The sequence below is a fragment of the Cherax quadricarinatus genome, chromosome 15, assembly GCF_038502225.1.
Source record: "Cherax quadricarinatus isolate ZL_2023a chromosome 15, ASM3850222v1, whole genome shotgun sequence".
NCBI classification, from domain to species: domain Eukaryota; kingdom Metazoa; phylum Arthropoda; class Malacostraca; order Decapoda; family Parastacidae; genus Cherax; species Cherax quadricarinatus.
In genome coordinates this window covers 17670568-17684449 of record NC_091306.1, presented here as the reverse complement: position 1 = coordinate 17684449, position 13882 = coordinate 17670568, and the positions used below count along the sequence as shown (strand labels likewise).

Genomic DNA, 13882 nt, shown 5'->3' with positions numbered 1-13882 from the left:
GTCAATGTTTTAAACCAAAGACACGGTCAGTTTTTTTTCTCATTCACTGCATGCTGCAGGATTTTTTTTATACTGCACACACTGACCACTCAAACCCATTCTCTCATTTGTAGGCATATCAGCTTTCTCCCGCAAGATTTGAAGCTGCTAGAATTTTGATGTAATATTACGGTACTGACACTGGCTTGCAAGCTGTAATATTACGGGACCAACAGTGAAAGGGTTAAACATTAAAAGGGGCCATCTGTTCCTTAACAATATATTTTACTTAACCATATTAGATGTAGAGTGGATTTTAATTTTGAGAGAAAATCACTTCGTAGATGGCAGAAAACACTATATTAATAGTTTGGCAGTGCTCATATTGCTTTTCACTTTGTGAGTTTTATAATTTTAACATTGAAAGCTGAAATTGCTTTTTGTCTTTTGCATGGAGGTTGAATTTAAATTAATGAAAATTGCTATAAATTGTCCTTTTGTTGGATTGTGATTTTTTTGTGAATATATAATTTTCAGGGTTAAATACACTCGATTAGACTGTAAAATGTAAATTTGTATTTTTCATATTAATTCATTTATTCTGTGACGTGACTTTACTCGTCAGATTGGTTACCAAAGATTCAGTGCTGGTATTTCGTGTCAGTGATCACCACACATTGGTACGAGATTCTCTTATAGGGGAAGCAACACTTAACCTAGCTGATGTGGTTGCTAGAAACGATGGCAAGCCTAACTCTTCTCACACACTCTCCCTCAATCCACTAGCAGGCAGTGTTCCATCTGTAGGTAAGTATTTTTTTTTTCATTTGTAAATGTTGAGACAATTGTGTACAGTCATTACTTCAGATTTGTGAGTTGTCTTATTCACAGATTTTAGTTATCCAATTTTTTACTGATGGGCAACCTGCAGATAGATTCTGTTATCCCACATTTTTTCTGGCTCGGTGACTTTTCCACCCAGATCTCGATATTCTGGTCATTATTTTGGATGAATGTCAATGCTAACCAACTTGAACCCAAATCTGATTTTTTTTTTTATGCAGGCTTATTTTTGCATTATTCACAGTTCTTAGTTTCACAGAACCTCTTATGAACAAACCTTCCCCATGAATTTGTAGGGAGAACTGTATATCCAAATTATAGTATAATACAGTTGAACCTCAGCTTACAAACGCCCCACCATGCAAATTTTTCAGGATACGAACCATCGTTCGGTCGATTTTTTGCTCCTGGATACGCAGGAAATTTCAGGATGTGAACTTCCTCCTCAAGGGAAGTTCCTTAAATAAATAAATAAATAAAATATTTATTTCTTTACAAAGGTTACAATGTGTGTTTACATATAATATGATAGGAGCAAAGAAAGCCACTATCATGCCGAGGCATTTCAGGCAGATTTAACCTAATACTAATAGACAACTAAGTCTAGACAGTAGTGGTTGCCAATGTTTTGCTGATGGTGGCACCAACTACTGGCAGCCTTTTGAAGTTTCTCCTTACTGTTATGTATTATTGTTACTATTATTGTTATTACTGTTGGAGGGAGGGGGTAAAGGAGGTTTTGTGTGCGAGGGGCTTGGACTTCCAGCAGGCATGCGTGAGCGTGTTTGATAGGAGTGAATGGAGACAAATGGTTTTTAATACTTGACGTGCTGTTGGAGTGTGAGCAAAGTAACATTTATGAAGGGGTTCAGGGAAACCGGCAGGCCGGACTTGAGTCCTGGAGATGGGAAGTACAGTGCCTGCACTCTGAAGGAGGGGTGTTAATGTTGCAGTTTAAAAACTGTAGTGTAAAGCACCCTTCTGGCAAGACAGTGATGGAGTGAATGATGGTGAAAGTTTTTCTTTTTCGGGCCACCCTGCCTTGGTGGGAATCGGCCAGTGTGATAAAAAAAAAAAAAATACAATACACATGTAATAATAATAATAATATGCTGTATTTTTTAGACTTCTTTCTTTCTTTCAACACACCGGCCATATCCCACCGAGGTGGGGTGGCCCAAAAGGAAAAACGAAAGTTTCTCCTTTTACATTTAGTAATATATACAGGAGAAGAGGTTACTAGCCCCTTGTTCCCGGCACTTTAGTTGCCTCTTACAACACGCATGGCTTACGGAGGAAGAATTCTGTTCCACTCCCCCATGGAGGTAAGAGGAAATGAACAAGAACTAGTAAGAAAAATAGAAGAAAACCCAGAGAGGTGTGTTTATATGTATATGCTTGTACATGTATGTGTAAGTGTGACCTAAGTGTAAGTAGAAGTAGCAAGACGTACCTGAAACCTTGCATGTTTATGAGACAGAAAAATGGACACCAGCAATCCTACCATCATGTAAAACAATTACAAGCTTCCGTTTTACACTCACTTGGCAGGACGGTAGTACCTCCCTGGGCGGTTGCTGTCTACCAACCTACTACCTAGAGTAATTTTTAGGCATTTTTCGTAATTTTCTTTTTCATATTCTTGTGCCAAATGCTTCAGAATACCTACAGCCACCCTCTGGGTGGCTGTAGGTATTCTAGCAGTACCTACAGTCACCCTCTGGGTGGCTGTAGGTACTGCTAGACCCTGGCTATCTCAGTGCCAACCTAGTGTCAAAAGGAAGAGGATGTATGCCGCTCTGAGTGACTGCAGCAGACCCTTGGGATGTGTAATTTTGTCTTATATTGTAGAAATTTCTTACACAATGCCTCGCCCAAAGAGACAGTATTGGCGTACAATCAACAAGGAGCTCAGGAAGCAATTAGAAACTACGAAAAAAGCTAGACAAACAAAGAAGGAAGCAGCAGAGAGTAAGGCAGCTGGCCACCACCACCACTGTGGCCACAGTGATCACGTCTTCACCTTTATATACATCTGCCTTGACCACACCTATGATTACATGTGTGACAGCCTCACCGCTAATCATAGATAAACACAAGCTAGATGTGGGGTTTTGAACTGGGAAGATACTAGAGTGGGAGAGTAAACAGAGGATGCTTTCTGCCACTGCCGTCATCGCCATCACTTGCCATATTATGCCCTATTTTATTCATTCTAGAGTATATATCATGTTTCTATGTTATTAGTATTGTTTATGTCTTATTAGATGAATTGTGATAGATAACTAAGCTGTAGAGTTGATAGCACTATTTTGTCATGCCTCCTGAGAGTCTGGAACGGATTAATTGCATTTCAATTAATTTAAATGAGGAAAATTGACTCGGCATACGAATAAATCAGGATACGAACAAGGTCATGGAATAAATTAAATTCGTAAGCCGAGGTTCCACTGTACTGTGTTACGTACTTGAGATAAATTAAAAATGATTTAACTTGGAGAAACTTGAATTCCTATGAAATACTGGATTACAGGACTCCCTCCAAATTCGTGACTTCCACTTTTGCGGGCTTCAAATATTCACAAATGCCCAGCTGCCCAATCATTTTAAAAATATGTCATTACGTATGTTAGGAATTGTGGCGGTGGCAGAATTTGTTCGGAGACAGGACAAGATAGTCCTTCAATGTGACACTAATATCAACTCTGTGGCTTATTTATCTATCACAGTTGATGACATAAACAATATTAATAACAGTAATAGCAATATTAATAACAGTAATAACCACTCGTTATTAATATTAATAACAATATTAATAACGAGTGGTGTTGTGTTTGTTATTGGGTGTATAAGGGCCACTGAGAGCATAAGCCATACATAGTGCTGGTGAAGGCCAGCAGAGGCAGCGGCATTCTCAGTACCTCTATATACCTTCAACAACATTGGAGGAGTTAGGTTTGTGCTGTCCTTTTTCTATCGATTAATCGCTTAACTTATTTGCTACACTGTTAATGCTACACTTAATCACTGGCTGGCACTATAGCCTTTATCGACTCGTGCTGCTGTAGTATCGTACATATCATAGAATCACTGAATCACTGAGGAAGGCACATTCTCCCCTCTCTCTTCCTCCTCCACTTTGGTATTCTGCTACAAGTTCTTTCTTGAATTTTATAGTCTTTCTCGCCTTCTTTACCAAAGGGCTGGCACTAGTACAATATTTTACACTATTTTCGTGTGTTTTATGATTGTAAAGTAAAAGCACTGTTCCTAGCTCCGACTAACCCATACGAAGTCTCCCTTATTATCAACACACTAAAAAACAAGGCAGGAGATTTAAATACCTTACCACCCTTTATATACAAAAAAGTGTCACAAGTGCTATCTCCAATCATTGCAACACTCTTTAACAAATCCATTGAATCCTCCACCTTCCCTACAGCTCTCAAAATAGCAAGGGTCACCCCGATCCATAAAGGAGGAGACCAAACAGAGTTGAATAACTATTGGCCAATATCCAACTTACACCCTCTCTCAAAAATCTTCGAAAAATTAATTCATAAATGAATCTACTCCTACCTCATCTCCCAAAACATACTCAACCCCTGCCAATTTGGATTCAGGCCTAATAAAAATACTAATGATGCTATTATACACATGCTAGAACATATATACACTGCAATAGAGAAAAAATAAAGTCCCACTGGGGATCTTCATTGACTTACGTAAAGCTTTTGATACAGTTGACCATGATTTGCTCCACATAAAATTGTCACACTATGGTATAAGAGGGCACTCCCTCAACTACTTCAAGTCATACCTCAGCAACAGAAGCCAATATGTGTACACAAATGGAGCAAACTCTTCCGCACAACCAATTACAGTTGGTGTCCCACAGGGAAGTGTCCTTGGCCCTCTTCTCTTTCTCCTATACATAAATGACCTACCAAATGCTTCGCAATTACTCAAACCCACACTATTTGCAGATGACACTACATACGTCTTCTCTCACCCGAGCCCGGTCATGCTAGCCAATACTGTAAATACCGAATTACAGAAAATATCTACCTGGATGAGGACTAACAAACTTACACTAAACATTGACAAAGCCTACTTCATTCAGTTTGGTAACAGAGCTACAGATGTCCCTCTTAACATAATGATAAATGGATCACCTATCACAAAGCTAACAGAGGGAAAATTCTTAGGAATCCACCTTGATAATAGACTCAAATTTCATACACATATACAACAAATTTCTAAGAAAATTTCCAAGACCGTAGGCATACTATCGAAGATACGGTACTATGTTCCACAGTCAGCCCTCCTGGCCCTATATCACTCTTATTTACTCCTATCTCACCTATGGAATTTGTGCATGGGGCTCAACAACAACTAACCATCTCAGACCACTAATTACCCAACAAAAGGCTGCAGTCAGAATGATGATAAATTCCCACTACAGGCAGCACACTCCACCAATATTCAAAACACTAAACCTACTCACCATACAAAACATCCATACTTATTACTGCACCTATTACATACATAGAACACTTAACTCTGATATTAACCGTCCCCTCAAACATCTCCTTGCCAACCTCAACAGAACACATGACCATAACACAAGGCACAGATCACTCTTTGATGTTCCTCGTGTCCATCTTGCGCTATGCAAAAACTCAATACACATAAAAGGCCCTAAAATCTGGAATTCATTACCTGTAAATATAAAAGAAACACTACCTGTTTATAAATTCAAGTCTCTTCTCAAAGATCACTTACTCACCCAAAACCAAATAAATACTGAATAACTGAACCTTATAAATTGTTTATCTTAAATGTTTCTCACAATTATATCACATAAATGTTAAACCTAAGACCCAATCTTACTTTGTTATCCTTTAAATACACTACCTAACAGAATACTCCATTCTACTGAATGTACAGCAATGCATGCAACCATATGACCTGTCTTTGTAATACTCATTTGTGCTTTATTGTTATCTGTTTACAATAATGTTTTATCACTGATTTCATCATTGCTTAGTTAATCTTAAGTTAATTTTAAGCCTGCCTGTAATGCTATGCATACAAGTGGCTTTGGCATGCTGCTCTTACCTGTATTTTTTTGTACCTCTGTATGTATGTTCAAATTATAAAATAAATAAATAATAAATAAATAAATAAAAGCACTTGTGTCCTTTTACTTTACATATTGTCAGTAATTTTACCAACTTTGTTTTATGATTGTTCATGATTCAATAGGTTAAGGAAGCAGTATTGTTAGGCTAAGTAAATGCTATTATTATTTCCCTACAATATATTTGTGCACCAAACATTTGCGGTTTTTCAACAATTGCAAGATTCTTGATCCCCTAACCCTCGCGAATGTGGAGGGAGGCCTGTATAAGTTTCTAACAGAGACCCCTTTAAAGAATTCTCATGTTTGAGTGGTATCTGTATTCTACAAGGAACAGATTTGGCATTGTTGTTACTCCTAGGTTGTTTTTCCTTTTTTTTTTTTTAAGTTTGTATCCATTCCTTAATTTTCATGTGTTTTCTGTCTGGTTTCCTTTTCCTCTTTCTTGATTTCTTTAATTTGCTTGTGGCAGAGTTGAACTCTAGTAGAAACTCGCTTGTGTAGTCTTTTCAGTGCACTCAGCTCACACACTGAAACCCAGAGTTCGAATCTCCGGTATGGCTGGAAAAACATTAGGGGACGTGTTTCCATAAGATACCTACTGTCCCTGATCACCCATCAGTATAAAATGGGTACCTGGGTGTTAATTGACTGGTGTGGGTTGCATCCTGGGACAAAACTGACCTAATTTGCCTAAAATGCTCAGCATAATAAGTGGCTTTGTATATAGTAGTGTGTCTTTGATGTCAGCTAGGCCTGTATACCTTGTATGTGTACTTGTGGAAATAAAGATATTATTATTATTTTTTTAACCCTTTCAGGGTCGACAGGCCCTCTCAGAGACTTGTCCTCAGGGTCGCCCAAATTTCCCCCCCAAAAAAATTACTTTTTTCTTATGAAAAGATAGAGAATCTTTTCCCGGTCATAATGACACCAAAAGTATGAAATTTGATGGAAAACTTACGGAATTATGCTCTCGCGAAATTAGCGGTCTCGACAATGTTTACGCATCGGTGATTTTGCCCACTTTGAGCCCTATTTTCGGCCAATTCCAGTGTACTTGTCGACAAAAATCATAACTATTTCGCTAGAACTCCATTTTTTCTATCGAATGAGTACAAGAAACCACCCATTTACTGACTTCAACTATCCAATACAGTGGTCAGAATTTAGCAATTTTGCCAATTTCACACAAATTTCAAAAGATTCCAATTTCCGAATAGGGTCCAGAATAAACAAGAAAGACATTCCTGGCACTAAAATAACATTTCCTCTGTTCATTAGTCACGTCCCCATGCCCCTCTTACATTCTTTTGCTTTCCACTTTGAATTTTTATTCTCACAAAAAAATAGAAGATTTACTGTTATGCATTGGTGTAGAAATGGTATAAATAATATCAGTGCACTTGAGCTCAATTTCAAGGTACGTTTCTTTGTAAAACCAGTCAAAATCATCACAATTTCTATAATATGTCTTCCATTCTATAAAATGAGACCAGGAAAACTAGAATACAACAATAAATACCATACGAAAATACAGTGAAAAGTCACTGTTTTAATCCAAAAACACGGTCAAAGTTTTTTTTTCTCATTACACACTGTATCCTGCAGGTTTTTTTTATACCACGTACACTGACCACATAGACCCAGTCTTTCATATGTAGGCCTACCAGCTTTCTCTCGCTGGATTTGTGGGCACTAGAATTTAGGCATACTAGTACGTCAAAAACCCTGGTGCGTAAGCCGTACTAGTACGGCCGAAACCCTGAAAGGGTGAACAAGTCGGCTGTCTCCCACTGAGGCAGGGTGACCCAGAAAGAAAGAAAATCCCCTAAAAGATAATACTTTCATCATCATTCAACACTTTCACCTCACTCGTACAAATCTCTGTTTTTGCAGAGGTGCTCAGAATACAACAGTTTAGAAGCATATATGTATGAAGATACACAACATATCCTTCCAAACTGCCAATATCCCAAACCCCTCCTTTCAAGTGCAGGCATTGTACTTCCCATTTCTAGGACTCGAGTCCGGCTATATAAAAATAACTGGTTTCCCTGTATCCCTTCACTAAATATTACCCTGCTCACACTCCAACAGCTCATCAGATCCCAAATACCATTCGTCTCCATTCACTCATATCTAACACTCTCACACATGATTGCTTGAAGTCCAAGCCCCTCTCCCACAAAACCTCCTTTACCCCCTCCCTCCAACCTTTTCGAGGACGACCCCTACCCCGCCTTCCTTTCCTTACAGATTTATATGCTCTCCATGTCATTCTACTTTGATCCATTCCCCCTAAATGACCATACCACCTCAACAACCTCTCTTCAGCCCTCTGACTAATACTTTTATTAACTCCACACCTTCTCCTAATTTCCACACTCCGAATTTTCTGCATAATATTTACAACATACATTGCCCTTAGACAGGACATCTCCACTGCCTCCAACCGCCTCCTCGCTGCAGCATTTACAACCCAACCTTAACACCCATGTAAGAGTGTTGGTACTACTATACTTTCATACATTCCCTTCTTTGCCTCCATAGACAACGTTTTTTTGTCTCCACATATACCTCAACGCACCACTCGCCTTTTTTCCTTCATCAATTCTATGATTAACCTCATCCTTCATAAATCCATCTGCTGACACGTCAACTCCCAAAATATCTGAAAATATTCACTTCTTCCATACTCCTCCCCAATTTGATATCCAATTTTTCTTTATCTAAATCATTTGATACCCTCATCACCTTACTTTTTTCTATGTTCACTTTCAACTTTCTACTTTTACACACACTCCCAAACTCGTCCACTAACCTTTGCAATTTTTCTTTAGAATCTCCCATGAGCGCAGTATCATCAGCAAAAAGTAACACTTCAACAGTGTCAGATATTTGGCTATATGTAAGATGATAAGTTCTATACTGTATAGTTCATGAAAATGGTGAGTGCAGTTTTTTACTGGAATTGCCAGATTTTCGTCAGTTGAAAATATTTATTGTTCTTATCAGGATATTAACCCTTGAACTATCCAAACGTAGATCTATGTTTGCACGCGTAGCACTCCGAACGTAGACCTACTTTTTTTTTTTACATAAACAATGTAAAATCGAGCATAGATATACTTTCAGAGCGCTACGCGTGTGAACGTAGATCTACGTTTGGACTGTTTAAGGGTTAAAGACCAATTGCTCTTCATTATAGCTAGTTCTTGTTACATTGTGTTATAGATTCAGTTAGAATTACATAGCACTGTATTGCACTTGCACTAAAATTCTTTGTCATATTGCAGTTTCGCCAACTCCCACCATCACTGTCACACTTGATGGCCTTCGCAATTTGACTACTAGACAAAGAGAAACAAACTACAATCTTCCCACAGGTAATCATTTCTCTATTGTCACAGCTCGTTATATGATAATGATCTCAATTGTAGTACAGCTTAGTTGGTAATTTGTATAATCATAGTTTCCTTCCAGTTTTAACTTTTATAAGTCTCTCTTCATGTTCCCTATATAAATTTTTCAAATCGTCAAGTAATCATTACAGATCTTCTACAAGAATTAGAAAAAAAGTGATTTTGGTTAATCAAATTCTTTCAGTTAAACAGAAGCTTCAGATGTACGTACTTCACATGCCATTTTTGTCTTAACCCTTTCACTGCCTCTTAAGTAGAGCTGTGTTATTCATGGTCACTCGTGTAGATTTACCTTTTAAGCACAGCACCCTCAGATGTGCTGTTAGTGGTAAATTTTGGCCTAGACATGAGAGAATGAGTCTGTATAGCGAGTGTGATAGTATAAAAGAATCCTGCCCCATACAGTGCATGATTGGAAAAGCAAACCTCTGATCTTGTGTTAGGTTAAAAATAGCAACTTTGAAATGTTTTCTAGTATGGTCTTCGTGGTTTTACTGGCTGTTTCTTGGTAGCAGTTGATAGAATGGAATACATACTACTGAAATGGAGGTGATTTTGGTTGGTTTCAGGAATGGAAGTATTTCTCCAGTCAGAATTAGATTTTATATTTAAGATAACCCTTCAGTATAGATATACCGTACCATTGAATTTTTCAGCAAATTCAGTTGGGTAGTTATAAAAATAGAAACTTACTGGCTGCCCCACAGAGTGGGGTAGCAAAAAGAATTTTTCTGAGGGCAGAGGAGGGGTTGTTGAGGTGGTTTGGGCATTTAGAGAAGATGAAGCAGGATAGGATGGCTAAAAAGTGTGTAAATCCAGGGTGGAGTAGGGGTTGTCCTAGGATGGGTTCAAGGGAGGCTGCGAAGGAGGTTTTGAAATGGTAGGGACTAGAGCATCCTCTAGGCATGTGTGAGCAGTTAGCAAAGGGTGAGTGGAGACAAGCAGTTTTAAGGGTTTGATGTGTTGTTAGTGTGAGCATAGTAACATTTATGAAAGGATTCAGGGAAACTGGTTAGTTGAACTTGTCCTAAAAGTGAGAAATAGTTCCTGTGTACTGAAGAAGGGGTGGGGGTACTACAGTTCAGAGGATCATTTAAATTATGATGTCTACACACTTTGGGCAAGAGAACTATTGAATGAATGATGCTGAATGTTTTCTTTTTTGTATCACCTACCTTTGTGGTAGATGGCTAATGTGGTTAAAAAAAAAAAAGCCTAAATGTTTTTAATTTTCATGTATTACTAAGTCTTTCTATTACATTTCTTTCTTTCCAGTTGTAAATGTTAGTGGTGGTAACATTAGTGGGGGAAACACTGTAACAGTTCGTGTAGGAGGTAAAACTCCGCCACCAGTCCCCCCACCACCACAAAGGCAGAGTCAGCCAGATGCTAATCTAGGACTACTACCTGTCATACCCTCAGCCAGTTCCACACCCTCCACAGTGTCCACTGTCACCCACACACCAGGAGTACAGAAATCACAACTACCAGCCATTAACAGTGACGGCCAGTCTTCCTCCCACCCAAGTGTGCGCCCAAGGAAGAGTGTTGGTAATGGGTCTGCCATTTTAGTTCTAGGAGGAGAGAGTCCTACTGAAGGCAGTGTGAGTCAAAATGGAACCCCAACTGGTACACCAAATGGACCAAGTGCGACTCCCAGATCATCCTCTTCAACTCCAACAGCTACTCCAGTTGTGCCTCAAGCTAATCATCAAGCAACACATCCTGCTCTTCCCAGCAACAGCACCATTAATGGTCAGCTTCCTGCAAGTACAGTCCCCTCAGTTTCATCTTCTCCGGTGCCTAGAACTACTCCACCTGTGGTTGCCCCCAGAGCTCCAAATCGCCACCACCGAGTTCACAAAAATAAGCGTAATTCAGGTTTGTTCCCTTGTATTAGTGTTTTTAGCAGTGCAAACACCTAAGGGTCATTGAGTATGCTGATAATAGGAAACCTGTTACTGTCACACATACCTATCTTGTATTTTTCTGTTTTTTTTAACACGTTGGCCGTTTCCCACCAAGGCAGGGTGACCCAAAAAGGAAGAAAAACCCAAAAAGAAAGAAAAACCCAAAAAGAAAGAAAAACTTTCATCATCATTCAACACTTTCACCATCACTCATACATAATCACTGCCTTTGCAGAGGCACTCAGGTACGACAGTTTAGATATCCCTCCAAACTGCCAATATCCTAAATCACTCCTTTAAAGTGAAGGCATTGTACTTCCCATTTCCAGGACTCGATTCCGGCTAACTGGTTTCCCTGAATCCCTTCACAAAATATTACCCTGCTCACACTCCAACAGCTCGTCAGGTCCCAAAAACCACTAGTCTCCATTCACTCCTATCTAACATCCTCACGCATGCTAGCTGGAAGTCCAAGCCCCTCGCCCACAAAACCTTTTTTTCTTCCCTCCAACCTTTTTGGGGATGACCTCTACCCCACCTTCCTTCCCCAATAGATTTATATGCTCTCCAAGTCATTCTACTTCGTTCCACTCTCTCTAAATGACCAAACCCCCTCAACAGCCCCTCTTCAGCCCTCTGATTAATACTTTTAGCAACTCCACACCTCCTAATTTCCACACTATGAATTCTCTGCATAATATTTACACCACACATTGCCCTTAGACATGACATCTCCACTGCCTCCAGCCTCCTTTTAGCTGCAGCATTTGCAACCCATGCTTCACACCCACATAAGAGTGTTGGTACCACTATACTCTCGTACATTCCCTTCTTTGCCTCCATGGATAATGTTCTTTATCTCCACAGATACCTCAACACACCATATGCATTTTTTTCTTTTTCAATTCTATGGTTTTCTTCATTCTTCATAAGCCCATCCACTGACAAGTCAACTCCCAAATATCAGAAAACATTCATTTCTTCCATACTCCCTCCCTTCAATGTGTTATTCAAATTTTCTTTATCTAAATTGTTTGATACCCTCATCACCTTACTTTTATCTATATTTATTTTCAGCTTTCTACCTTTACACGCCCTCGCAAACTCATCCACTAACCTTTGCAACTTTTCATTAGAATCTCCCAAAAGCACAATATCATCAGCATAAGTAACTTTGTCAACTCTCATTTTGTATTTGATTCCCCATAATTTAATCCCACCCCTTTCCCCAACACCCTAGCATTTACTTCTTTTACAACTCCTCCATAAATATATTGCACAGCCATGGTGACATTACACTTCCCTGTCTAAGACCTACTTTTACTGGGAAGTAATCTCCTTCTCTCCTACACGCCCTAACCTGAGCCTTACTATCCTCATAAAAACTCTTTACAGCATTTAGTAACTTACTACCTATTCCATACACTTGCAACATCTGTCACATTGCTCCCCTATCCCCAATATATCCCTTTTCTAACTCCATAAATGCAGTGAAAACTTCCCTACCTTTATCTAAATACTGTTCACATATATGCTTCAATGTAAACACCTGATCTACACATCCCCTGCCCATTCTAAAGCCTTCTTGCTCATCTGCAATCTTGCTCTCTGTCATTCCTTTAATTTTTTCAATAATAACCCTACCATACACTTTTCCTGGTATACTCAGGAAACTTATTCCCCTGTAATTTTTAGTCTCTCTTGTCCCCCTTCCCTTTATATAAAGGAATTATACATGCTCTCTGCCAATCCTTAGGTACCTTTCTCTCTTTCATACATTGATTAAACAAAAATATTAACTCACATCCTGCTCTTTTTCACTCGTAAAAGATGTCATACCTCCCTGGCCATTGCAAGAAATTACTGTCTCCCTTTCTTCATTGACATTTAAAAGTTCCTCAAAATATTCCTGCCATTTACCCAATACCTCCAGCTCCCCATCTATTAACTCCCCTCTTCTGCTTTTAAATGACAAATCCATTCATTCCTTAGGCTTTCTTAACTTGTTTATTTCACTCCAAAATTGTTGCTTATTCTCAGCAAAATTTCTTGACAGTGCCTCTCCCACTCTTATCATTTGCTCTCCTTTTGCACTCTCACCACTCTTCACTTTTCTTTTACTCTCCATGTACTCTGTCCTTCTTATACCACTTCTGCTTTGTAAAAACCTCTCATAAGGTACCTTTTTCTCTTTTATTGCACCCTTTACCTCATCATTCTACTAATCACTCCTCTTTCCTCCTGCACCCACCCTCCTATAGCCACAAACTTCTGGCCCACATTCTAATACTGCCTGTTTAAAATTATCCCATGCCTTTACCCCCCCTCCCCCCACTACCCATACTTGCGCTAGCCCATCTTTCCGCCTATAGTTGCTTATATCTCACCTTAACTTCCTCTTCCCTTAGTTTATAAACTTTCACCTCTCTCTCTTACTGTAGCCATTTTCCTTTTGTCCCACCTACCTCTTACTCTCACTGTAGTTACAGCTAGATAATGATCTGATATATCCATTGCCCCTCTATAAACATCTACATTCTGAAGCCTACCCATCAGCCTTTTATCCACCAATACATAATCTA

General features: G+C 39.1%; 1 protein-coding gene across 8 annotated transcripts in view; it reads left to right on the top strand.

Annotated features, from left to right (window-relative positions):
* The window catches only part of Su(dx) (Suppressor of deltex), a 171612-nt gene that overhangs the window by 33041 nt on the left and 124689 nt on the right, over positions 1-13882 (top strand). For all 8 annotated transcript variants that reach the window (XM_070085183.1, XM_070085181.1, XM_070085178.1 and 5 more), the window contains 3 exons: positions 605-786; positions 9265-9354; positions 10666-11271. In XM_070085183.1, the coding sequence (XP_069941284.1) occupies positions 605-786; positions 9265-9354; positions 10666-11271 (878 nt within the window). The remainder of the gene's footprint in view (positions 1-604; positions 787-9264; positions 9355-10665; positions 11272-13882) is intronic.